The 27514-nt window shown below is 43.8% G+C and overlaps 1 protein-coding gene across 7 annotated transcripts in view; it reads left to right on the plus strand.

The window, feature by feature from the left end:
- Positions 1-1141: 1141 nt before the first annotated feature.
- The window catches only part of LOC142657993 (40-kDa huntingtin-associated protein-like), a 186660-nt gene continuing 160287 nt past the window's right edge, over positions 1142-27514 (plus strand). For 2 of the 7 annotated variants that reach the window (XM_075833622.1, XM_075833623.1), the window contains exons 1-2: positions 1142-1308; positions 11529-11575. In XM_075833622.1, coding sequence (XP_075689737.1) covers positions 1247-1308; positions 11529-11575 — 109 coding nt within the window. In that variant the 5' untranslated portion in view covers positions 1142-1246. The remainder of the gene's footprint in view (positions 1309-11528; positions 11576-27514) is intronic. The other 5 variants (XM_075833621.1, XM_075833619.1, XM_075833618.1 and 2 more) reach the window with 4 other exon arrangements.

Here is a 27514-nt window from a genome sequence, read left to right on the forward strand (position 1 = left end):
AAACTGTCTTGTGTAAATACAACCTTAAAGGAACAGTGTCATCGCAAATAATTTTTTTATATGTTAAAGATGTTAGTGCTTTAATAAAAACGTTTATATTCATTTGTGTGTTTGTGTTTTACTGTTTCTTATTTTTACACTTTTTCTTCCCTATGGGGGCTGCCATTTTTTGTTCCATTTCTGTGTGTGTCGATTAACGACACACACAGACATGGAATACGGCAGCCACAGTCCCATAGGGACTGCGAACGGCTCCCGTCCCATTGACTGCCGTGTACGGCGTCTGTGTGGGAACTGCGCATGCGCCGCTCCCACACAGTCCTATTCGAAATTGGCGCCGTCCGGCGCCATTTTCCTGTGGACCGGAAGTCGCGGCCGGACAGTAATATTACTACTTCCGGTCGCGGCTTCCGGACTTGTGCACATGGAACAGCGGCAGCAAAGGGAGCGGACGGGCCCGAGGGAGCCGCGGCGGCAGGAGCAGGTAAGAGATTTCAATGTATGTTAGTGTTTGTGTGTGTTTACTACTGTATGTAAACCTACTACACTGTGGGTTACCTCAAAAAATGGCGACACACAGTGTAGGAGGTTAAACCTTTCAAACCCCTCGTTTATCCCGGCACTAGCCAGGATAAAGGAGGGGGGGAAGCTGAGAGCTCACTAGAGCGAGGGCTTTTAACCCAATGTTGCAATGCTGCAATTTGGGAACAGCCCCATCTAGTGGCCAAAAATGGGTAGTATTATAAATTAGAAATAATTTATAATATTTCCTGGCTCGTGCCAAAAAAAATAAAAATAATTTGAACAATGTTTAATCACCCACACACTAAATGTTTAATTTTTAAAAAAAAAACATGTTTTTCTGGCAACACATTCCCTTTAACCTGTCATTTTTTTGTGGAAAAGGTGGAAACCATAATGATTAAGGGCCATTCTGACTATATAATCCGTGTTATAATTTTTTATGTAGCTCAGGAAAAGATTTAGAAGGGAAGGTTTATATATGAAAGAGGATTTCATGTTTTCACCACAGTGTCTTTGGATAGTTCATTGTCAAATAGCTGTTTCCTCATCAAACCAGAAGGTGGCAGCACAGGCGCATATGGAAATGTAGGTGACTGCGGCACCCGGAAGGAAAGCTTCTGACTACACCCGGAAGGAAAGCTTCTGACTACATATTAGCCAACCAAAATATGGCTCTGTTGCGGCTGACAATAACCGGAAGTAAGCAAGCTGTCAGCGGGTAATGATGGCGACCGACGGGGATTTTCTGCTACGTTACAGAGCCGTTTCTAATAAGCTGAAGAAGTGAGAGACATTATATATCTATCTCTTTGCGCTTACGTTTGCCCGGTGTGTGCGTCAGTGTCCCGCCATACCTATTCACAAGCCATTGCCGTGTACGCAGCGCGTCCTGAAGTGGTTGTGGTGTGCACTGCGCTTTTTCTTGTCTTTTTCTTGTCTTTTTCTTCTGGTGTGTTTCCATTGCTGACGTTTATTGCAGGGCTGAAGAGGCCTCTGGTGTCATGATCTGTGTGTACGATACAACTACCGAGTATTTAGTTCAGGAGACGAGGCCTTGTGTTCTTATACTTCATAAAATTATATGTCAATGAAAAACTAATTGGGAACAATGACAATATTCTGCCAACAATGGAGCTAAGCGTAATTTTTAATGGTACAAATTTGAGGTTGGACTTGTCATACGTTGGGCTCTATTCACACCACACCCTGTCTTTACGCCCAGCCCCATTGACCTGGACGTATGCCAAAAGTCTCCCTTTGGCATTCATTCAGGGGTATGTGCAAGCATACTTTTTTCTGTATTAAAACCGTGCAGTATACGTTTCTTTAGCGATGGGTGTTGCGTACCTCACGGGATTACTTTTGGCGATTACACAGTGGGGGGATTTTGACCACGTATACGCCTAACTTGAAAGTAACGCGAGCACGAGGGTACGTTCACGCGGCATATGTTTGGAGCAGGAAAATTGTGGCGTTCTTGGAGCTGATTTTTAAAGCGTATTTTGGTAGTGTTAATGGAAAATCCGCTTGTAAAACACCAAGAAGTGACATGTCCCTTTATTTTTATGAAGCATATTTTTAAACTGCGTTTTTTAATTCAGCAGTGTAAAAATACATGTATGAATTACGATTTCCCATTGAAATCAATGGGAAGCTGTTTGCTGGTTTATTTTAAATGTATTTCAGAGTATAATATGAGCGTTTCAAGCTCCGAAATATACCTGAAAATAAGCCGTGTGAGCATGGCCTTAGATGACTTTTCTCTGGCTGATAGAGGGGGTCCTAATCGGTCAACCCATTTAAAGACAGGTACCATATTTTTTGGAGTATAAGACGCACATTTTAGCAAGACTGTTCACAATCCTGACACTTCGCTAATACAATCCCGAGACTACAGCACAGCAAGTGTAATCTCGTGAGATTACGCTGTAAACTGTAATTTCAAAGGACATTACACTTGCTGTGCTGTAGTGTCGGGATTGTATTAGCCCCCGAAGGACCAAAACAGTGAAAACGGCCAAAAAGCGACACCATTTAAGAAACTACACCCCTTGAGGAATTCATCTAGATTTTATTTGAATTGGGCAGTGAAAATAAAAATAAATAAAAATTTTTTTCCAATAAGATGTAAATTTAGCTGAAGATTTTTCATTTTCTCAAAGGGTATGTTCACACGGCAGCGTCCGTAACGGCTGAAATTACGGGGATGTTTTCAGGAGGAAACATCCCCGTAATTTCAGCCGTAACGGCATGTGCAGGCGCTTGAACGCCGCGTCCATTACGGACGTAATTGGCGCTGCTTTTCATTGGAGTCAATTAATAACTGCTCCAATTACGCCCAAAGAAGTGACAAGTCACTTCTTTGACGCGGGCGTCTATTTACGCGCCGTCATTTGACAGCGGCGCGTAAATACACGCCTAGTGTGAACAGACAAACGTCAGCACATTGCTTTCAATGGGCAGATGTTTGTCAACGCTATCGAGGCGCATTTTTCGGACGTAATTCGGGGGGAAAAACGCCCGAATTACGTCCGTAATTAGTGCGTGTGAACATACCCAAAAGATAAGGAGAAAAAGTTCCCCAACATTTGTAGAGCAATTTCTCCCGAGTGCGGCAATATCCCATATGTGGTCATAAACTGCTATTTGGGCACATGGCAGGGCTCAGAAGGGAAGGAATGCAGATTTTGCTGGATTGGTTTCTGGTCGCTATGTAGCGTTTGCAAAGCCCCTGTGGGACCATAGCTAGGGATGCACGATGCATCAAAGTTTCGATACTCTGCATCCCCAAACAGTTCCATACCGTTATTTCACGTATTGCGATACTTAGCTGTGCGGCATCACAGCTAAGTATAGTAACACATGAATTTATGAGAGCGGAGCTCCGGCTGTGTAATACAGTCATTGCCATGCTCCTGAGTCCTGATAACAAGTGCGCGGGGTCAGGATAATGCGATGCGGCCGGCGCTGCACTAATGATTGCCGGCACTTAAAACGGAACATGGCAGGCGCACTACAAAACACCCCCATGTTCTGTCTTCAGTGCCTGAACAGTCGCTCGTTAGTGCAGTGCCGGCCGCATCTCCTCATGCTGACCGCGTGTGCACTTCATATAAGGAGCGGGGCAATGACTGTATTACACAGCCGCAGCCCCGCTGGCGGAGATCACAGAAACCTCTCATCTCTGCCGTTATTCCCGTGAATGTTGCGATCACAGTGGACTGCAGCATTCAGGGGAAAATGAGAAGGGGGGGGAATCCCTGTGACGCGATTGAGGGACATACCATTTATGGGCAGACAGCCCAGGGTCCATTGAAGGACCCCAGGGCTGTCTAACCATATTTTCTGTTGTTCCGTACTTAGGTGTGTCCTAACAACTGCCTGTGTACTATCAGTATATAGATATATGCCAGTACATTAAAGTTTAAAAAATTAAGTAAAAACATAAAGTAATGTTAAATAAAAATAAAAAATACACATACACCTTTTTTACAATAAACATTAAAATAAGTCTCAATACATAAAATATACACATTCAGTATTGGCGCGCCCGTAATAACCTGCACAACAAATTTTGTTGCATCATTTATGATGTGTACGCTGTAAAAAAAAATAGCTGCTTTCTATCACTTATTGTGGGGCACGAGGTGTGATGAATTTAACCTCCAATAGTAATTAACTCCATCATGTACCTTACACTAACCCATTATGACTGAGAAACATGATGGGGTTAATTACTATTAATGTGAGGCACATGGAGGTTAAATTCATCACACCTCGCGCCTCACATAAGAAAATGGAAGAACTTTTTTTTTTTATTACTGTTGGCAAAGTATCGAATTGGTATCGAAATCGCAATACTACAGAAAGTATCGGTATTGTGACATCCCTAACCATAACAGTGGAAACCCCCCAGAAGTGACCCTATTTTGGAAACTACACCCCTCAAGGTATTCACCTAGGGGTGTAGTAAGCATGTTAACTCCGCAGGTGTTTTGCATAAATTAGTGTGCACTCGATGTTGCAGAGTGAAAATGGGAATTTTTCCATAGATATTCCAATATGTGGTGCCCGGCTTGTGCCACCATAACAAGACAGCTCTCTAATTATTATGCTGTGTTTCCCGGTTTTAGAATCACCCTACATGTGACCCTAATCTTTTGCCTGGACATTCGACCAGGCTCAGGAGTGAAAGAGTACCATGCGAAATTGAGGCCTAATTTGGCGACTTACAAAGTATTGGTTCACAATTGCAGAGCTCTGATGTGAGGTAATAAAAGAAACCCCTGAGAAGTGACCCCATTTTGGAAACTACACCCCTCAAGGCATTTATTAAGGGGTGTAGTGAGCATTTTCACCCCACAGGTCTTTTCCATAAATGAATGCGCTGCGGGTGTGGCAAAGTAAAAATTAAAATTTTTCCCTAGATATGCCATTTCAGTGGCGAATATGTCATGTCCAGCTTATACCACTGGAGACACACACCCCAAAAATTGTTAAAAGGGTTCTCCCGGATATGGCGGTGCCATATATATGGAAGTAAACCGCTGTTTGGGGACGGTGTAATGCTCAGAAGGGAGGGAGCGCCATTTGGCTTTTGAAGCGTACATTTTGCTTGGTAGTAGTTTTGTTTGGAGTTTTACTGGTATTTCAGTTTATAATGTGGGGGTACATGTAAGCTGGGCAGAGTACATCAGGGGCATAGTCAGGTGGTATAATATTGGGGTAAAAAAACAATAAAATGATCCATAGATGTGTGTTACGCTGTGAAGCAATCCTTTCTGCACAGGCCGGTGTCGCACTGATATATGGCGTCCTTCCTTATCCCCCTTTTGGTCCACACTCGGCACCTTTGCAGTTTGGGGAACTTTGCTGGGAAGTGTTTTCCTGGTATAATACGGGCACCCTCGCTTCTAGCGGATATGTTTGGGCCCTACCCTTCCTGGTTCCCTAATTTTAGGGCCCCGATATATCACCACTTGAAACAGAAGAAATGTTCCCCTCGGGCCTGCACAACCGCATATTTTTATTTTCTAACTTATTGGAGCCTTAACTAATATTATTTTTTCACAGACATAGTGGTATGAGGGCTGGTTTTTTGCGGGATGCTGTAGTTATTATTGGTACCATTTTGGGGTACATGCGACTTTTCGATCACTTTTTATCCTATTTTTTGGGAGGCCAGGTGAGCAAAAAACAAATTCTGCCATTGTTTTTAAGTTGTTTTTTTTTTTACGCGGCGATACCAAATATGTATGGTTTAATTTATTTTTTTTCAATAATAAAGAACTTGATAAGGGAAAAAGGTCAATTGTGTTTTATTTTATTATTTGAAACTTTTATTATATTTTTTACACTTCTTTTTTTTTTTTTTTACGCTTTTGTTTAGGCCCACTAGGGGACTTGAAGGTCCAACTGTCAGATTTTTTTTCTTATACATTGCACTTCCTATGTAGTGCAATCTATTAGATCTGTCCGTCGTTTACTGACAGCAAGCCGATTAGGCAGAGCAGAGACCATTGTTAGGTCTCCTGTTGCCATAGTAGCAGTCGCCAGCCCTACGATTGCAGGGCATAGCTGCAGATCTGACAATCTCAAAGAAGCAGCGATCGCATCTAAGGGGTTAATGGCAGGGATCGGTGCTATCTTCGGTACCTGCTGTTACAGGTAGATGTCAGCTGATGGCTGCATTTAAGGGGTTAATGGAGGGGATCGAAGCTAACTTCGGTCCCCGCCATTACAGCAGGGTGTCAGCTGTAAAATACAGCTGTCATCCTGGGATAATGGCACTGGCTCAGCTTCTGAACAGGTTCCATCCATTTGTCGTAAGTATACGACATTTTTCAGGAAGCACTGGCTTTCCATGACGTATACTTACGACAAATGTCGGGAAGGGGTTAAATGGGCTGCCTGACTACAAGTTATGCTCAATGAGCAGAGCTGGAGAGCATGCTTCGGATTAGACTGGCTGGGAGATCTATAGTTACATAGTTACATAGTTAGTACGGCTGAAAAAAGACACATGTCCATCAAGTTCAACCAAGGGAAGGGAAAAGGGAAGGAAAAATTTCTACACATAGGAGCTAATATTTTTTTGTTCTAGGAAATTATCTAAGCCTTTTTTAAAGCCATCTACTGTCCCTGCTGTGACCAGCACCTGCGGTAGGCTATTCCATAAATTCACCGTTCTTACTGTAAAGAAGCCTTGTCGCCTCTGCAGCTTGAACCTTTTTTTCTACAGACGGAGGGAGTGCCCCCTTGTTTTTTGAGCGGGTTTTACAAGGAACAGGATATCACCATATTTTTTGTATGTGCCATTAATATATTTATATAAGTTAATCATGTCCCCCCTTAGTCGTCTTTTTTCAAGGCTAAATAGGTTTAATTCTTTCAATCTTTCCTCATAACTTAAATTCTCCATGCCCCTTATTAGCTTCATTGCTCTTCTTTGTATTTTTTCCAACTCCAGGGCATCCTTTCTATGAACTGGAGCCCAGAACTGAACTGCATATTCTAGATGAGGCCTCACTAATGCTTTGTAAAGTGCCAATATTACATCACTGTCCCGCGAGTCCATGCCTCTTTTAATACACGACAATATCCTGCTGGCCTTTGAAGCAGCTGATAGACACTGCATGCTGTTATTGAGTTTATGATTTACAAGTACACCCAGATCCTTCTCAACAAGTGAATCCGCCAGTGTAGCGCCCCCTAGGACATATGATGCATGCAGGTTGTTGGTACCCAGATGCATAACTTTACATTTATCTACATTAAACTTCATTTGCCAAGTGGACGCCCAAACACTTAGTTTGTTTAAATCTGCCTGTAATTCATGAACATCTTCCATAGTCTGAACTATATTACATAGCTTGGTGTCATCTGCAAAAATAGAAATAGTGCTATTAATCCCTTCCTCTATATCATTAATAAATAAGTTGAATAATAGTGGTCCCAGCACTGAACCCTGGGGTACACCACTTATAACCGGGGACCATTCAGAGTAGGAATCATTGACCACAACTCTCTGGATACGGTCCTTGAGCCAATTCTCAATCCAATTACAAACTATATTTTCTAAACCTATAGTCCTTAATTTACCCATTAGGCGTCTATGGGGGACAGTGTCAAATGCCTTTGCAAAGTCCAAAAACACTAAATCCACAGCGGCCCCTCTGTCTAGACTTCTGCTCACCTCTTCATAAAAACAGATTAGGTTAGTTTGACAACTTCTGTCCTTAGTAAAACCGTGCTGGCTGGTACTTATAATGCTATTTATTGTCACATAATCCTGTATATAGTCCCTCAATAGCCCCTCAAACATTTTCCCCACGATGGATGTTAAGCTTACTGGTCTATAATTACCCGGGGAAGACCTAGAGCCCTTTTTGAAAATAGGCACCACATTTGCCCTGCGCCAGTCCCTTGGCACTATACCAGTCACTAGAGATTCTCTTAATATTATGAAAAGGGGGACAGAAATAACTGAACTAAGCTCTTTAAGAATTCTAGTGTGTAACCAATCTGGTCCCGGAGCCTTTGGCACATTTATTTTATTTAATTTAGCTTGGACCATCTCTACATTCATCCAATTCAGTATATCAACTGATATATTAACAGCACTGGCACCGGCTACATCAGCTGCTCTTTCTTCTGTTGTATATACAGAGCTAAAGAACCCATTTAGTAACTCTGCCTTCTCTTGATCCCCTGTGATCAACTCCCCATTACCATTATCTAGGGGTCCTACATGTTCAGACCTTGGCTTTTTTGCATTTATATGCTTGAAGAATTTTTTAGGATTTGTTTTACTATCCTTGGCCACCTGCCTTTCATTTTGTATTTTTGCTAATTTTATTACATTTTTACAAATTTTATTAAGCTCTTTATATTTTACAAAGGCTACAGCTGTACCCTCAGATTTGTATATTTTAAATGCCCTTTTTTTGTCATGTATTGCCCCTTTCACAGAAGGTGTAAGCCATGTGGGGTTTAATTTGAGTCGTTTATACTTATTACCTGTAGGAATAAATTTTGCACTATAATAACTCAAAGTAGATTTGAAAATCTCCCATTTATCATTTGTTCCATTATTTGACATTAGTTCTTCCCAGTCTATATCCTGAATTGCAGCCCTCATCCTGGGGAAATTGGCTTTCTTAAAATTAAATGTTTTTGCCCTCCCAGCCTGCGTTTGTTTTTTACAGTATAGGTAAAATGTAACTATATTGTGATCACTGTTACCGAGGTTTTCACGAACATTGACATTCCCAACAAGATCTGCATTATTAGAAATGACCAGATCCAACAGAGCTTCACCACTAGTCGGGTCTTCCACAAACTGGCCCATAAAATTTTTCTGCAACAGGTTGAGGAAATGTCTCCCCTTTGCAGTTGAAGCCGAACCATGACACCAATTAATATCCCGGAAATTAAAATCTCCCATTATCACTACAGTACCCGCCTGTGCAGCCCGCTCCATCTGTTTATATAGCTGAACTTCCATCTCCTCAGTTATATTGGGGGGTCTATAGATTACACCAAAAGTAATTTTTTCAGTGTTTACCTCCCTTTCTAGTTCCACCCACAAGGTTTCAACCTCCTCACAGTCTTCACCCACTATTGTCTCTTTCACACTCGCCTTCATATCACTTCTCACATACAGACATACACCACCACCTTTCCTATTTGTCCTGTCTTTCCGAAACAGTGTAAAACCCTGTAGATTTACAGCCCAGTCATGTGAAGAGTCCAGCCATGTTTCAGCAACACCAACTATATCTATATTTTCTTCCAGTATCAAGGCCTCCAGCTCCCCCATTTTGCTTGCTAGACTTCTGGCATTTGTGAACATACACTTTAACTTGCCTGTCAGTTTTTCACTTTTATTATCAGAAATGTGATTTGACATTAATCGGTCCTTTTTATTTACACTGATGTTTTGTAACGAAAGGATCTCCTTATCTTGTTGTCTAGTCCTCTCCCCACATTCTGTTTCTCCCCCCACCAATATAGTCTGACCCCTCTCTAACCTGGCTACCCCTTTTTTTTCTACATTGACCTCCCTCCTCAGCCCTAGTTTAAATACACCGCCACCCCAGCTAGAATTCTCTCCCCCAGCACTTCGGACCCCCTTCCATTTAGGTGCAAATCATCTGCAGAATACAGTTTGTACCCCAATGAAAAGTCAGCCCAGTGCTCTAGGAACCCAAATCCTTCTCCTCTACACCAAGACTTCAGCCATGCATTTAACTCCCTAAGCTCCCGCTGTCTTTCCTGTGATGCGCATGGCACAGGCAGTATTCCTGAGAATACAACCTTGGAGGTCCTTCCCTTCAGCTTGTAGCCTAGTTCTTTAAAATTATTCTTATTGCTCCTCCACCTACCATTTATTCTGTCGTTGGTACCGACATGGACCACGACAGCTGGATCATCACCAGCCCCTCCCAGCAATTTGTCCACCCGTTCCACCACATGCCGAACCCTGGCACCAGGGAGACAGCAAACCATTCGGTTGAGGTGGTCTTGGCGACAAATAATTCTATCAGTCTTCCTGATTATAGAATCCCCTACGACTATCAATTGTCTTGGCTTACCTGCATTACCATCCCGCCGACTACTAGCTGGGCTGTTCTCCCGGCTGTTAGGGAGATCAGTATCCACTAGGGCTGCCATTTCTGAGACTGACACCCTCGCATCATCACCCAACTTGGCAATTTTGCCTGGAATGTCAGAAACCGGATCGGCCTTCCTTGTCTTTGACCCCTTTCTACTGCCCCTAACTACATTAACCCAGCTACTTACCACAGATAGGATGGGGAAGTCTACCCAACCGTTCACCCCAGATTACCATAAATAACAGAGGCTACTATTGGGTGTTAGATACTGTTCATTTTCTTACGTTGGCATTTCCTATAAAGCATTGTAAATAGAAAAATGCTTAACTGTCTTTGCTGAACTTGATGGACATACGTCTTTTTTCAACCGTGCTAACTATGTAAGGCCCTGTGCACACAACCGTAAAAATCGTCCGCAATTAGGGACGCATTAACTTCTATTGTCCACTGACGCCTTCTCGTTTATTTATGGGAAGGTGTCTGGGCCGTAGAAAGCCGGCACAAAAGATAGGACATGTCCTTTCTTTTGCTTTTTACGTACCGTGCTCCCATACTATGGGAGCGCGGGCCGAAGATGTGAGTGGCTGGCCGTGCCCGCAATCATGGGCAGTAATTACAGGCACGGTCGTGTGCATTAGGCCTTACTAGGGCTGGGCATTTATGATCTAAATCAAGATCATGATTAATTGAACATGTAACCTCGATTACGATTGCCCCATAGTGTTCCCCACACGTTATAATGCCCCATAGACGCCTTCACACGTTATAATGCCCCCATAACTGCCCTCCACACAGTATAATGCCCCCATAACTGCCCCCTATATGCACCCCACACAGTGTAAACTCCCCCGCAGCTGCCCCCAATAGTGCCTAATAAAAATAATAATATACATCACCTAACCCCGTTTCAATGACAAGTGGAGGAGATCCCTCAGCTCCTCTGGTCTGTGCAGCTCGGTGCAGACAGGCGCGATGATGTCACTGCATCGCCTCCAGCGATACATAGTGAATTGTAGAGCAGGGACCTCGCGGTCCCCTGCTCTACTATTGGATTTAACTGAATCTACGTCCTGAACATGCAGATACAGTTTAAACCGGAAAAAAATTATTGATAAAACCAAAATTCGCAAAAGGCCGTTGATTGATTGTGCTGAATTTCGATTTAGATTATTTTTCGATTTATTAGGCCTTACTATGTAGCATACATATAAATTGGTTGTGCGTGATGACACTACCACTTTAACAGTTATTGAAAATATGATCTGTTTTTTTCTGATGTGACGTTTATATGGGTGTATGTTGTACTTGTGTGGTCTGTAGTCTACTAATGCTTTTTTTTTTATTAGTAGTGTCATTGATTTATGCTGTGTAAATTTCCATTTGTAGGCGATTTCTGCGAAAACCCAATGTTGCAGAAGCCAGTGAACAGTTTGGTAAGTTCTTTCTGGGCTTATTTGTTCCTGTCATATTTAGTACTCGTCTGAACGACATTCTCCATGATATGTTCTGCGGGTTCGGCTGCTGTTAATATCAGGTGATAAATTTCCAGAACGCGGTCTATAATTGATGTTTGCGGGTAGATAGAGTTTATAACATTTCTTGCACTTTATAGTTTAAAGAGGCTCTGTCACCACATTATAAGTGCCCTATCTCCTACATAAGGAGATCGGCGCTATAATGTAGCAGCAGTGTTTTTTTTTTTGAAAAATCTCTTTTTATTCAACAGTAAATAATACATAACATAACATACAGTTATTATACTGCGTGATTTGGAGCAAATTAACGTAGAATTACAGACTTTTAACATTTAACGTATGGGTAAAGACCAAGGCAAAATAAATCACCTGCTGGTGACGCAAAGGCAATAGAATCCTGACAAAGAAGAGTACCCACATGTAATGTAACAAATCTTGCCCTTTACGGTAGTTAATTATCCAATAACTGTGGGAGACATCACAAACAATACATTAACCAATGTATAACATACGAATAACTATTCCAGTATTACATCACCGTTGATCAATTATATATAAAGAGAAAAATTTACTTCATGTTTCATGTTACCCCCAGAATCCTTGTGTCGGCCTGGCATAGGATTTACCCAAGAAAAATTTACAATATATATAAAGAAGATTGGAAAGATTTCTAGGCCTCACTTAGAACCTGTTTTGTCTCTGCCATGGGCCATCCATGGGCTCCACACTTTTAGAAAACGGTCCCTGGTTTGAGTAACCCAGGCCGCCAACTCTTCCATACGACAAATATGCTGCATTTTCTCAGACCATAAATCTATTGTGGGTGACTTAGTTTGTCTCCACAATGTGGGCACAAGCAATTTAGCTGCCGAGATCATCTGTGTCGGCAGGTTATATGTGGAAGGTGTAAAGCCAGTTTGAGGTATCCACAAGAACACTAATTCTGCTGATAACTTAATTTGCGTAGAGCAGATCTTATTGATAGAACTCTCAATCTCCTTCCAAAAACTAATAATTCTAGGACAATTCCACCATATGTGTAGATAAGAACCTGACCCCTCCTGACATCTCCAACACTTATTAACCTTCACTAGCCCTATAGAGGCAAGGAATTCAGGCGTCCGATACCATCTCGTGACTAGCTTATAAGAGTTCTCCGGTATCCGCACACATCTGGAGAAACCCTGTGCATGCTTCAATATATTGTCCAATTCACTTTTGGAAAAGGTTTTCCCCAATTCTCTCTCCTAAGCCCCCAAATAGTGGGGTTTCTGTTCCGATTTCCCCATTAGGAGACCTCTATACAATTTGGACAGTATCTTTGCAGGGGTAGTTGGCAATAGTGTGTAATTTTCCAACCATGTCGGGTCAGTCTGGAATGTCTTGGAGATTGACCTGAACATATCTGATGTAGCTGCATAATCTGCCACTTGCAAAGCATTCGGACGCCTCAACCCCTGTTCCTCGAATATCTGTGCAAGGCTCGGAGGGCCCAACGGATCTAGGAGAGTCGATATCTTGACGGCCTGTAGCTTCCTCCAAAAGTCTGTCGTTCTGTCGGGCTTCCTACCCAGGAAGGACGGCAGAACACTCAGTGGTGCCAGTGGGGAAAGGAGTTTCCCCGTCATATTCAGAGCTCCTGCAGTGTGACATGCACGAATCATTCCCTTAGTGATAGGACTCAGATCCCCCCTTTTCGTTATCAGGTCATCTCGCACCCATAGCAGTTGAAGCATGTCCGACCCCATAAGTGTTCTTTCCATAACTACAGACAGTGTGTTATTACCCCCATCCGCTAACTGCGTCCAACGTGAGAGATGATTAGCATAATAATACAATTCCAGGTCAGGAAGCGAAAGCCCTCCCTGTTCTCTTTTCTGTGAGAGAAGGTTATATGTTAATCTGGGTCGTTTAGGATGCCATAAGAAAGAGGTAAACAGGGATTTGAAGCTACGAAAATAGCTTCTCGGGGCCCCAATGGGTAGGGCAGTCAGCAGGTACATGATCTGTGGAAGTATGTACGTAGTCAGTATATTTTTCCTACCGAACCACGAGAGGAATGGCAACTTAAAAGCCCCTATTTGTGAGCGGATTTTACTAAAGAGGGGTTTGTAGTTAATGGAGAACAGTTCCCAAAGGTCAGCTGGGATCATTATCCCCAAAAATTGTATGGCTTTCTGAGGCCACTTAAACGGAGTACTACTATGCAGTTGCGAGATAATCCGTGGTGAGGCGTTGATATTAAGCGCTTCTGATTTACTAAGGTTAATTTTGAAATTTGAAATAAAACCAAATTCGTCAAATAGAGCAATTATGTGGGGTATTGCTGATAGCGGATTGGAAATCAGCAGAAGTAGGTCATCAGCAAAGGCCGCAATTTTATGTTCTACCTCTCCTACCTTCAATCCCCTAACATCATCATTTTGTCTAATAGTCAGCAACAGAGGTTCCAATGTCAGTATGAACAGAGCTGGAGATAGCGGGCATCCCTGACGAGTGCCATTTTTAATAGAAAAGGGATCAGACAGCAAACCATTTACTCTGATTCTAGCTGATGGTTGGGCATATAGCGAAAAAATGGCTTGAATAAATGATTGCGGAAAGTTAAATTTCCCCAGGATCTCCCTGATATAATCCCAGCTGACCCTGTCAAATGCCTTTTCGGCATCAGTTCCCAAAAGGACAAGAGGAATGCCCTTTACCTTAGCATATTGTATCCCGTTTATCACTCTGGTTATGTTATATTTGCCCTCCCTCCGTGGAACAAACCCCACTTGGTCCTCCGCTATCAAGTTTGGCAAGAACTTGGCTATTCTGATGGCTAGTAGCTTCGCCCACCACTTAACATCGGTATTCAGCAGTGAAATAGGCCTATAGCTTGCACACTCTTCCGGGCTCTTTCCTTCTTTGGGTATCAAAGTGATGTAGGCTTCCAATGCCTGTTTCGGAAGGGAAGAACCCGTTAGCAGCGAATTACAGACTTCCAGGAAATGAGGGAGTAGAGTTGTACTAAAATGTTTATAATATGTTATGGGTAGGCCGTCCAGCCCAGGACATTTCCCTGATGGAATAGAGGCCAGACTAGATTTCAATTCGTTCAAAGTGAAGGGAGCTAAAAGGGATGCATTCTCATCATCTGACAATTTGGGGAAGTCAAGACTATTCAGGAATTGTTGTATTGCTCCAATCTTATTACCCGACGTTGTAGAAGGTGGATCTCGCAACTCAGAGTAATCTAGGTTGTAGAGATTAGCGTAGAATTGCCTAAAAGCCTCTGCCACCTGGGGTGTGGTATTAACCTTTTGACCTGAAACCGTTCATATCGAAGACACAAATGATTTTTCTGTTTGTGATTTAAGCATTCTAGACATCATCTTTGAACCCCTATCACCATGCATATAAATTTTACATTTAAGTCGCTGGAATGATTTAACTGCCTGTAAATTTAGCAGATCTTTCAACTGCTGCCTAAGAGAGTCTATTTCTGTGCGGACCGAGGCCTTGACGACTCGCTTATGGAGTCTTTCTAATGTCGAGATCTGTGTCAGTATAGTATTCATTTTCTTAGTCCTTTCCCTCTTTAAGTGTGAACATAGTGCAATAAGTTCCCCTCGAATATATGCCTTGTGGGCTTCCCATACCATGGGCATCGAAACATCAGTAGTTATGTTTAAACAGAAATACTCCTCCAGTTTCTTATTTAGAGCCGACCTGTTTGCTTCATCCGAGAGGACAGTGTCATTAAGCTGCCATGACCATGATCTACAGGGCAGATCTTGTACGTGAATCACTGCAGTAACTGGGGCGTGATCTGAGACAGTTATATGTCCAACGGACGTTGACTGTAAATTCAAAAGGCACGAAGAGGACACAAGAATGTAATCCAATCTACTGTACACTTTATGCCTGTGTGAATAAAAAGTGTAATCCCTATCCTGAGGATGGGACACCCGCCAAGCATCAATTAATTGACAGCTATGTAGCATGAAACGAAGTTTATGCATGGCTTGAGGCGATTGTCTTCGTGTGCCCGAGGAAGAGTCTAAATCAGAATCTAACACGAAGTTCAAATCCCCTCCAACCACCAACATCCCTTTTCCAAACCTCTTAAATAGACGCAGGACCTTTAACAGCCAGGTTATTTGTTTGTCATTAGGAGCATATAAACTGGCTATGGTCCTTTTTGTGTTGCAAATGGACCCCTTCAGAAAGACATATCTGCCCTGTAGATCAATTTTCGAGGCTTCCACCTGGAAAGGTAGATCTTTATGAATACCTATGGAAACCCCCCTCGAGGCAGATGTGTGAGTGCTGTGGAACCATTGGCTATATGTGGTCCCTGGCAATTTGGGTATATGGTTATGTCTAAAATGCGTCTCCTGCAGCATTAACACCCCTGGCGTATCCTGTCTCAGTATAGAGAAGATCTGGGACCTTTTTTGGGGTGTGCCAAACCCATTTACATTAAGCGTCAGATAAGTAAGCGGCGTCATATTAACCGACTGACCTTGTCAGCTATTGACCGCAGTGAAGATAGTAGTACCGGACACAAATAAAACATACAATCAACTATATACATCAAGAACTTGAGAGAAGAAAGTGGGACTGTACCATAACCTGTATAATATAGTGTATAGCTTGCGCCTCTTATCCCATAGAGACCGCATATCAAGCCAATACGAGCCAGCCCACGAATGACATAGTGGGGGGGGGGGTGGGAAGAAGGTACCCAGCCTTTTGAGATAGGTATGGAGAACACTGACTTCTATGTGGAAGTGAATACAGATAATAAACGAGAGCATAGCAATATAACAATATAGCAGTATATCAATGCAACAATATATGGAGGGATGAGAGCATAGAAAAAGGCCCAGAAGGGGACCTACCCCTATATCAATTTGCAACCAATAACAGATAATATCCTCGGTGGTAAGCACCTAACATCAAACCTTTCCACGGCATTTTCAGTGCCATAACCACCGCTGCAAATAACATCAATGAGGTAGTCCCATTTCGAGAAGCTCAGGGTATGGAGATCAGTCCCCAGACTGTGTATCCGCTCTCTTCCTGCTGCGTGGGGCCTTGAATTTCTGGGGTTTTTGCCACCCATGTGGGTCAGGGACCCCTGGCGATAAAGTGTCCCTTTGTATCGGCATTCAATCTGGTACAGCAATTTTCTCCATGCCCAATTTGGACCAGGCCTTGTCGAGATCCTCCGGGGTACGGATAGTAATTTGCTTACCCTCTTTTAAAATCGCCAATCCGAATGGGAATAGCCAGCGAATGGGAATTTTCTGCATTCTCAGGGCTTCAGTCAGGGGTTTCAACATGCGTCGCTTAGCCAAAGTACTCGCCGCCAGATCCTGAAAAACCATGATCTTATGATCCGCAAATTTCAGGTCCGAAGACCCCCTCGCGGCCGTCAAAATGGCCGCCGTATCCAGGAAGTTGAGCAGACCACAAATAACATCCCTAGGCGGTTCATCCTTTGCCGGTTTAGGTCTCAGCGCTCTGTGAGCACGTTCTATTATAACTTGCTCTGCCTTGTCTTGACCCAGTAATAATGTGAATATGTTTCTTACTGTGGGTAAAATATCCTCCGTAGTGATAGACTCCGGAATACCGCGCAGCCTGATATTCTTCCGCCTGCTGCGGTTCTCCTGATCTTCCAACTGCAAATATGCCTGATTCATGTGCGTAAACTGCGAGGCCACCACTGTCTGCAAGGCGTCTGCCTGCTGTATAATGGCCGACTGGGTGTCTTCCAGTATCCCTACCCTCTGCCCCACGTGTTGAATGTCCATCTTGATAGAGGATAATTCTTTCAGGACCGGAGACATTGCACTGGCCAGGGCTTTTTTCAAAAAGGTGCGAGTGATAGGAAGAGGATCTACCCCGCCTGCGGCATCAGATTGCGTACCTGAGCTGTCCTCATCAGTCGTCTCCCCTGCTTTCTTCTGGCGGGTGCGGCGGTATCGGCGCCATCTTGGTTTTACTCGCCGGGGAAGCATGCTTCTTGTGGAGAAACCTCTCCATCTCCGCTTGCGTCTTCCCGACTTTCGGTGTCCCCCGTGGTTCACACGACTTATCCCTATTTGTACGAACCATTTCGAGCAGTTTAGCAGCCCTCCAGCTGTAGAAGTCAGTGTCTCTATGAGGAGCTCCGGGATCAAGCGACCATCACACAGCACAGCTAGCTCCGCCCCGCAGCAGTGTTTTTTATTTAGAAAATCTATTTCTTTTTACCACGTTAGGAGCGATTTTAGATTTATACTAATCAGTTTCTTAATGCTCAACTGGGCGTGTTTTTACTTTAGACCAAGTGGGCGTTGTACAGAGGAGTGTATGAAGCTGACCAATCAGCGTCATGCACTTCTCTCCATTCATTTAGTCGGCGCATAGTGACACTGCGTTATGTGCTGTCTTATACTGACATATTAACATTACTGAAGTGTTTAGACAGTGACTAGACATTCCTTCCAGCCAGGATGGGATGTTTATTCACAATCCCTGCACTTCGTTAACGTTTGTTTGGTACTTACAGCAGAGCGTAATCTCGCTGTAACCTGTCATTTACAGCAAGATCTCGCGAGAATACGCTTGCTCTGCTGTAAGTACCAAACAAACGTTAACGAAGTGCAGGGATAGGGAATAGACATCCAGTCCCGGCTGGAAGGAATGTCTAGTCACTGTCTAAACACTTCAGTAACGTTAGGCACTTGGGCATTCAGAAACGAATTAGCATAAATCTAAAATCGCTAATAAAGTGGTGAAAACAGATCGTTTTTTTTTATATAAAAAGCATTACTGTCGCCTACATTATAGCACCGATCTCCTTATGTAAGGAGATGGGGCATTTTTATAATGTGGTGACAGAGCCTCTTTAGCCCATTCCCTCTTTGGCCACTTTTGACCTTCCTGACGGAGCCTCATTTTTCAAATCTGACATGTCTCACTTTATGTGGTAATAACTTCGGAATGCCTTTTACCTATCCAAGCGATTCTGAGATTGTTTTCTTGTGACACATTGGACTTTATGTTACTAGCAAAATTTGCTCGATACGTTCAGTATTTAATTGTGGAAAACACCAAAATTTCGCTGAAAATTGCAAAAATTAGCATTGGCAGTTATACCACACAAAATTGTTGCTAATTAACATCCCCATATGTCTACTTTAGATTGGCATCGTTTTTTGAACATCCTTTTATTTTTCTAGGACGTTACAAGGCTTTGAACTTTAGCAGCCATTTCTCACATTTTCAAGAAAATTTCAAAAGGCTATTTTTACAGGGGCCAGTTCAGATGTAAAGTGGCTTTGAGGGCCTTATATATTAGAAACCCCAAAAAAGTCACCCCATTTTAAAAACGTCACCCCTCAAAGTACTAAAAACAGCATTTAGAAAGTTTCTTAACCCTTTTATAAGTTTCAAAGGAATTAAAGCAAAGTAGAGGGGAAATTTACATATTTCATATTTTTTTGCAAAAATTAGTTTTGAATCCATTTTTTATTTTTTTTTTGTAACCCAGAAAGTTTTACCAGAAAAATGCAACTCAATATTTATTGCCCAGGTTCTGCAGTTTTAGGAAATCCCCCACATGTGGCCCTAGCATGCTTATAGACTGAAGCACCGGCCTCAGAACCAAGGCACACCTAGTGGATTTAGGATTTTTATTAGAATATATTTTAGGCACCATGTCAGGTTTGAAGGGCTCTTGCGGTGCCAAAACAGTGGAAATTTCCCAAAAGTTACCCAATTTGGGAATCTACACACCTCAAGGAAATTATCTAGGGCTATAGTGAGCATTTTGACCACACAGGTTTTTTACAGAAATTATTGGAAGTAGGCTGTGAAAATTAAAATAATTTTTTCCAAAGAAAATGTAGGTTTACAGATTTATTTATTTTTTTGTTGCTGGATTGGTTTCTGGATGCCAGTGGGACTAAAACAGTGGAAAACTCCCCCAGAAGTGACCCCATTTTGGATCTACACCCCTCAATGCCTTCACCTAGGGGTGTAGTGAGCATGTTAACCCCCGCAGGGGTTTTGTAGAAATTAGTGTGCATTCGATGTGGCAGAGTGAAAATGGGATTTTTTCCATAGATATGCCAATATGTGGTGCCCATCTTGTGCCACCATAACTAGACAACTCTCTAATTATTATGCTGTGTTTCCCGGTTTTAGAAACACTCTACATGTGGCCCTAATCTTTTGCCTGGACGTTTGGGCTCAGGAGTGAAAGAGTACCATGTAAAATTGAGGCCTAATTTGGCGAAGTATTGGTTCACAATTGCAGGTGCTCAGATGTGAAATAATAAAAAGAAACCCCTGAGAAGTGACCCCATTTTGAAAACTACACCCCTCAAGGCATTTATTAAGGGGTGTAGGGAGCATTTTCACCCCACAGGTCTTTTCCATAAATGATTGCACTGCGGTTGGTTCAAATTAAAAATGTTATATTTTTCCCTAGATATGCCATTTCAGTGGCAAATATGTCGTGCCCAGCTTGTGCCACTGGAGACACACACCCCAAAAATTGTTAAAAGGGTTCTCCCCGGTATAGCGATGCCACATATGTAGAAGTAAACTGCTGTTTGGGCACACTGTAGGGTTCAGAGGGGAGGGAGCACCATTTGGCTTTTGGAGGGCGGATTTTGGTTGGCAGCTATGTTTGAGTATTGCTGGTTAGGGATGCACGGTGCATCGAAACTTCGATACTGTTTCGATACTGTGCATCCCTAAACGGTTCGATACCGCTATTTCCTGTATTACGATACTGAGCTGCGCAGCCGCACAGCTCAGTATAGTAATACATAAATGTATGAGAGCGGCGGCTGTGTAATTCAGCCACAGCCCCGCTCCTGAGTCATGATAAGTGCGCGGGGTCAGGATGATGCGATGCGGCCGGCGCTGCACTAATGAGCGGCGGCACTGGAGACAGAACATGGCGGGCGCTCTACAAAACACCCCCATGTTCTGTCCTCAGTGCCTGAACTGCCGCTCATTTGTGCAGCGCCAGCCGCACCTCCTCATACTGACCGCGCGCGCACTTCCTGTCAGGAGCGGGGCAATGGCTGTAATACACAGCCGCAGCCCCGCTCTATAACGGCGGAGATCAACCTCTCATCTCCGCCGTTATTCCCCTGAATGCTGCGATCACAGCGGACTGCAGCATTCAGGAGAAGATGAGAAGGGGGGATGCCCCTGGATCGCGTCACAGGGAATTCCTGTGACGCGATCGAGGGCCATACCATATATGGGCAGACAGTCCAGGGTCTATTGACAGACCCCAGGGCTGTCTTACCATATTTCCTGTTGTTAGGAAATACCCAAGTATGTCCTAACAACTGCCTGTGTGCTATCCGCCCACAGGCTAATGTACTGGCACATATCTGATATATGTCAGTACATTAAAGTTTAAAAATAAAGTAAAAACAATGTATTGTTAAATTTTAAAAAAAACACATTCACCTTTTTTACAATAAACATTAAAATAAGGCTCAATACATAAAATACACACATTCAGTATTGGCGCGCACAAGAATTTTTTTGCATCGTTTATGATGTGTACGCTGTAAAAAAATGAAATAAACACGGCTTTCATTCACTTATTAATGTGGGGCACGAGGTGCGATGAATTTAACCGCCATGTGCCTCACATTAATAGTAATTAACCCCATCATGTACCTCGCACATTAACCCATTATGACTGACAAACATGATGGGATTAATTACTATTAATGTGAGGCGCGTTCAAAATTCATCATCACACCTCGCGCCTCACTGCAGAAAACGGAAGATTATTACTGTTGGCAAAGTATCGAAATTGGTATCGAAATCGCAATACTAAACGAAGTATCGGTATCGAAGTCCAAATTCTGGTATCGTGACATACCTATTGCTGGTGTTTCCGTTTATAATGTGTGGGTACATGTGAGCTGGGCAGAGTACATCAGGGGCATAGTCAGGTGGTATAATATTGGGGTAAAAAAACTATAAAATAATCCATAGATGTGTGTTACGCTGTGATACAATCCTTTCTGCACAGGCCAGTGTCGCACTGATAAATGTCCTTCCTTATCCCCTCTTTGGTCCACACTCCGCACCTTTTGCAGTTTGGGGAATTTTGCTGGGAAGTGTTGTCCTGGTATAATACGGGCACCCTCGCTTCTAGCAGATATATTTCGGCCCTACCCTTCCTGGTTCCCTAATTTTAGGGCCTTGATAAATCGCCTCTTGAAACAGAAGAAATGTTCCCCTTGGGCCATCATAACTGCATAGTTTTTATTTCCTGACTTATTGGAGCCTTAACTAATTTTATTTTTTAATAGACGTAGTGGTATAAGGGCTGTTTTTTTGCGGGACGAGTTGTAGTTGTTATCGGTACCATTTTGGGGTACATGCGTCTTTTTGACCACTTTTTATCCTATTTTTTTTTTTTGGGCGGACAGGTAACCAAAAAAAAACGCAATTCTGGCATAGTTTTAAAAAAAAAAAATTTATGCAGCGTTCACCATGCGTTATAAATTACATGTTGACTTCATTCCGTGGGTCAGTCAGATTCCGGCGATGCCTAATTTATAGCACTTTTTCATATTTTACAACGTTTTGCACAATAAAATTACTTTTGTAAAAATTTATTTTTACCCTTTCACCTACGACAGCACCCCTGGAGAGATGTCCCATCCGCTGGACAGGAAACCTGAGGATATAAAAAGGGACATACCTCTCCACACGCCCAGTCAGGTTTCCTGTCCTCCGGATGGAAGGATTGTCCTGAGGAAAAGCACTTCTCCCAGGGTTGCAGACCCCTAGCAAGGTCTTACCTTATTCCACTAGGGGTGCTCTGGAAGGTATAAGTCTCCTTTTGAGGGAGCAACCTTGAGCATGGTACAGGTACTCCCTCCTCTCCTGGTCCATCGCCTCCCTCCTGCACTTGCAAACGGAAGTGGTTTAAGGTCCACACTTTGGTCCTTTCTCTGGAGGGGATCGGCTTCCCGGGGTCATGTTCAGCTCAGCTGGACCATGCCCAGAGTTGGCGGCTTTCCGGCGCATTCACAGGCACTTCCGGTCGCCGCGACGCATCACTTCCGGCGGGGTGATGCGTCCAACACTCCAGGAGGCGGTGGTTCCGGTGACCCATTCGGGGAGGAGGCGCTCCAGCGTCCGGAGCTGAGAGCCTCCCAGCCAATCCATGGCCTATTTAGGCCTAAAACAGCAGGAGCTTCGCTCCAGTCTTCTTCCTCCTTATGGAAACGCCAGGAGAAGCACCAGGACGCACTGACCGCTCGGATGCCAAATCCTCCAGTCCGGTACTTCAGGACGCCAGGAATATGGGGTAAGATAAAAAAAACCCTTCCTTACTAAATACTGTTCCCCTTTCTTTTGTACATATATGTACATATATGTTTAGGCCAGAGATTGTCCTAGAAAAAAACAGCATAAGGCCTCATGCACACGACCGTATTTTTTCCCACCCGTAAATACTGGCGTAAATACGGGTCCGGTGTCACACGTATTCGACCCGTTTTGCACCAGTATTTACGAACCAGTGCCCGTAAATATGGGTCCGGTGTCACCCATATTCCACCCGTATTTACAGGCACGTTTTTGGCGGCAAAATAGCACTGCACTAATCGGCAGCCCCTTCTCTCTCTCAGTGCAGGATAGAGAGAAGGGACAGCCCTTTCTGTAATAAAAGTTAAAGAAATTCATACTTACCCGGCCGTTGTCTTGGTGACGCGTCCCTCTCTTCACATCCAGCCCGACATCCCTGGATGACGCGGCAGTCCATGTGACCGCTGCAGCCTGTGATTGGCTGCAGCGGTCACATGGCCTGAAACGTCATCCAGGACGTCGGGCCGGAAGTCGAGAGGGACGCGTCACCAAGGCAACGGGCGGGAGACCGGACTGGAGGAAGCAGGAAGTTCTCAGTAAGTATGAACGTCTTTTATTTTTATTTTTTACAGGTTTATTCTGATCGGTAGTCACTGTCCAGGGTGCTGAAAGAGTTACTGCCGATCAGTTAACTCTTTCAGCTCCCTGGACAGTGACTATTTACTGACGTCGCTTAGCAACGCTGCCGTAATGACGGGTGCACACATGTAGCCACCCGTCATTACGAGAGCTCCATAGACTTCTATGGACTGTCCGTGCCGTTCTTACGGCCTGAAATAGGACATGTTCTATCTTTTTCAACGGCACGGGCACCTTCCCGTGAGAAAACGGGAAGGCACCCGTCGCCAATAGAAGTCTATGAGCCCGTTATTACTGGTCGTAATTACGACCCGTAATAACGGGAGTTTTTACGGTCGTGTGCATGAGGCCTAAGGCCCATAACAAGGAATGTGCTATATTTAAAAAGAAACTAGCATCATCCTATAACAAAAGGCTCTGTCAGAAATGTTTAGACAACATCATCTCAGAAGAGTCTACAAACTTGGCCACACGTATCAAGGATATTGTGAGGGCTGAAGTTAGAAACTCACTAAAGTCCCTTAAAAGGAATAAAGATCCACAGTCTACCTCTTCTAGCCGGATGGATTCTGATTCCTCAGCTGAGAAGGATCCTCAACTAGGAGAAGGGGAGTACAGCTCCTTAGATTCCCCAGGTGAGGATGAGGGAGAAAGGAATTTGTTCCCAACTCAGGACATAGACTTACGGTAAGGGCTACTATGAACATAGATGATCCTAAGGAACCTCGGTCCGTCCAGGACATAATATTTCAAGGCCTAGGACCTAAGAAGAATAGAACCTTTCCCATCCATAGAAACATAACTAACCTCATTAAAAGAGAATGGAGAAATCCTGATGGGAAAGCAGGTATTCCCAAATTCCTCAAAAGGAAGTATCCCTTTGAGGACGAGGTATGTAAGGACTGGGATAACACCCCTAGACTCGATGCTCCAGTAGCTAAGATTTCAAGGAAACACTCCCTTCCCTTTGAAGATCTAGGCTCCTTGTCTGACCCTATGGATAGAAAAGCCGACTTCTATCTAAAAAAGCCACTTGTGTGGCCAGATCTCTGAAAATTTGGCTCGCACAATTGGAGCTTCATCTAAAAGACAAGACCCCTCGGGATCAAATCTTATCCTCCGTCCCAACACTTTCCAAGGCCGCAGATTTCTTGGCAGACGCCTCAGTAGATTCTGTACGCCTTTCCGTCAGATCAGCAGCCCTGTCAAATTCTGCTAGACGAGCTATTTGGCTGAAAACCTGGAAAGGGGACACTGGATCCAAAGGGAAGCTGTGCGCTATTCCCTGCGCGGGAGATTATCTCTTTGGGCCCCCGCTTGACGACCTGCTGGAAAAAGCGTCAGATAGCAAGAAGGGGTTCCCTGCACAAGCAAGGCCAACAAAAGATTCCTTTCATCCCAAAGGGCCTAATAACAAAAGACCTAACCCTAGGGGACAGGACTTTAGATCCTCAAGATTTACTAGGAAGAATAAGTCCTTTCTCTTCAGGCCCCAGAAAGACCCTAATAATAGGAACTAATAATGACGCCATAGAGTCTATGGTGGGGGAGGGGGGGGTCGTCTTTACCTGTTTTTCAAGGATTGGCAGAAAATATCAGCAAATCCTTGGATTCTAGGAATCCTAAAAACGGGATATGTACTAGAGTTCAGGTCTCTTCCTCCAGACAGATTTTTTTCCCACAAGGGCCCTAAGGGACCCAGAGCAACAAAAGATCCTAGAATTAGAAGTCCTGTCACTTATAATGAAAAAGGAGTACTAATTCAGGTTCCAAGCATGGAGACAGGTCAAGGCTTTTATTCCCCTCTCTTCCTCGCGAACAAACCAGGGGGAAAACACAGGGTCATTATAAACCTAAAACATAAATTAAAAAAAATCAAATTTAAACCCATCAAAAAGATGTGTATTCCTAGGAACTCTGCTGGACTCCTCCAAGTAGATGGCCTTCCTTCCAGAAGAAAAAAATCAGTCCCCTGATCGACAGGATATCAGCGATCTACCTAGGCCATATGACATCTTTCAGGAAAGCTGTCCTGGGCCTCATGACGACATGCATCCCAGCTGTACTATGGGCTCACTTCAGATCCAGGCCCCTACAGTGGGACATTTTAAATCCGTGGGACAGGAGCAGTCTCTCCCTAGACCAGCCCCTACACATCTCTTCCGCAGCAAGGCTGTCTCTCAGATGGTGGTTGAACAGGGAGAACCTCATGCGGGGTATTCCATGGAAGTTAACCCCTATTCTCAACATTACCACAGATGCGAGTCCTTGGGGGTGGGGAGCTCATTACGACACCTCTCTTTTTCAGGGTCAGTGGGATCAACGGACCGTTTAGAGATCCTCCAACTTCAGGGAACTGGCGGCAGTTCTTCAGGCCTTGAAGAGATCCATACCTGCAATTTCAGGTCGACACTTAAAGATCTATTCCGACAACCCGACCGCAGTGTCTTATATATATCGGCAGGGGGGTACAAGATCGGCCTCGCTGATGGACTTATCCTCACAGATCTTTTTGACCCTATCAGCTGTCCATCTGAAGGTAAAAGACAACCAGGTGGCAGACTTCCTAAGCCGAGAAAGGCTTCGCCAATCAGAATGTTGCCTGAATACAACAGTATTTCAGAAAATCATCTTCAAATGGGGGACCCCATCAATAGATCTATTTGCCTCCAAGGAAAACGGAAAAACCCAAAGATTCTTCTCCCTAAACCCTTTAGACCACCCAACAGCAATAGACGCATTCTCCCAGTGTTGGAGTCAAGAGAGTGGATACGCCCCCCCCCTGAACCTCCTCCCAAGAGTGATAAGAAAGGTCAGAGAAGACCAGGCCAGTGTGATATTAAAAGCCCCCTTCTGGCCAAAGAGACCATGGTTCATGTGGTTGAGGAAAATGTCTTCAGACCAACCATGGGTTCTCCCGAATATGCCAGATCTCCTATATCAGGGCCCAGTAATACACCCCGACATTCAGAAACCCCATCTGACAGCCTGGAAACTGAAAGGATAATCCTTAGGCAAAGAGGATTCTCAGAATCCGTCATTTCCACCCTACTAGCCAGTAGGAAACCGGTTACTTCAAAAATATATCTGAGGTCCTGGAAGGCATTCTGGAATTTTGCAGGCAAGGATATTTAATCCTTTAACCAGACCAGATATTCCCTTTAATATTGGATTTCATCCAGGCAGGATTAAATAAAAACCTTAGGCCTACTACGTTAAAGGTTCAGATTTCTGCTTTTAAATTCCTTCTTCAATTCTAAATGAGCAGAACACCCCTGGATCAAGAGATTCCTAACCGCTGCCTGCAGACTTAAACCCCAGATAAGATCCCCAGTTCCTCCCTGGGACTTAAATGTCGTTCTCCAGGCTATGATAAATCCACCATTTGAACCAATAGACTCTATCTCCTTGAAAATGCTGACACTCAAAATGACATTCTTGTTAGCCATTACATCAGCCCGTAGAGTGAGTGAGATTCAGGCCCTCTCTGCCTTCCCTCCACATACCCTACTGTTAGATGATAGTCATCTTAAAAACCTTACCAGCTAAGATATTGTTCTTCCCTCCTTTTGTGATTCCCCAAAAAAATCAGAGGGAACAACAGTTTAACTGCCTAGATGTAAGAAGATGCCTAGTCCAGCACCTAAAGATTACCTAGGATCTAAGATCCTCAGAAAATTTGTTTGTCCGGTTTCAGGGTCATAACAAAGGTTCGGCAGCCAGTAAAGCCACTATAGCGAGGTGGATTAAGCAGGCCATACAATTAGCCTACGTAAATCAGAAGCTCAAGCCCCCAGAGTTTTTCAGAGCTCACTTCACCAGGGCTGTGTCCACTTCGTGGGCAGAGAGAGCAGAGGCATCTCTAGACCAGATAGATATGTAAGGCGGCCACATGGAGTTCTCCTCACACCTTTTTCCAAG

The sequence above is a fragment of the Rhinoderma darwinii genome, chromosome 7, assembly GCF_050947455.1.
Source record: "Rhinoderma darwinii isolate aRhiDar2 chromosome 7, aRhiDar2.hap1, whole genome shotgun sequence".
NCBI classification, from domain to species: Eukaryota; Metazoa; Chordata; class Amphibia; order Anura; family Rhinodermatidae; genus Rhinoderma; species Rhinoderma darwinii.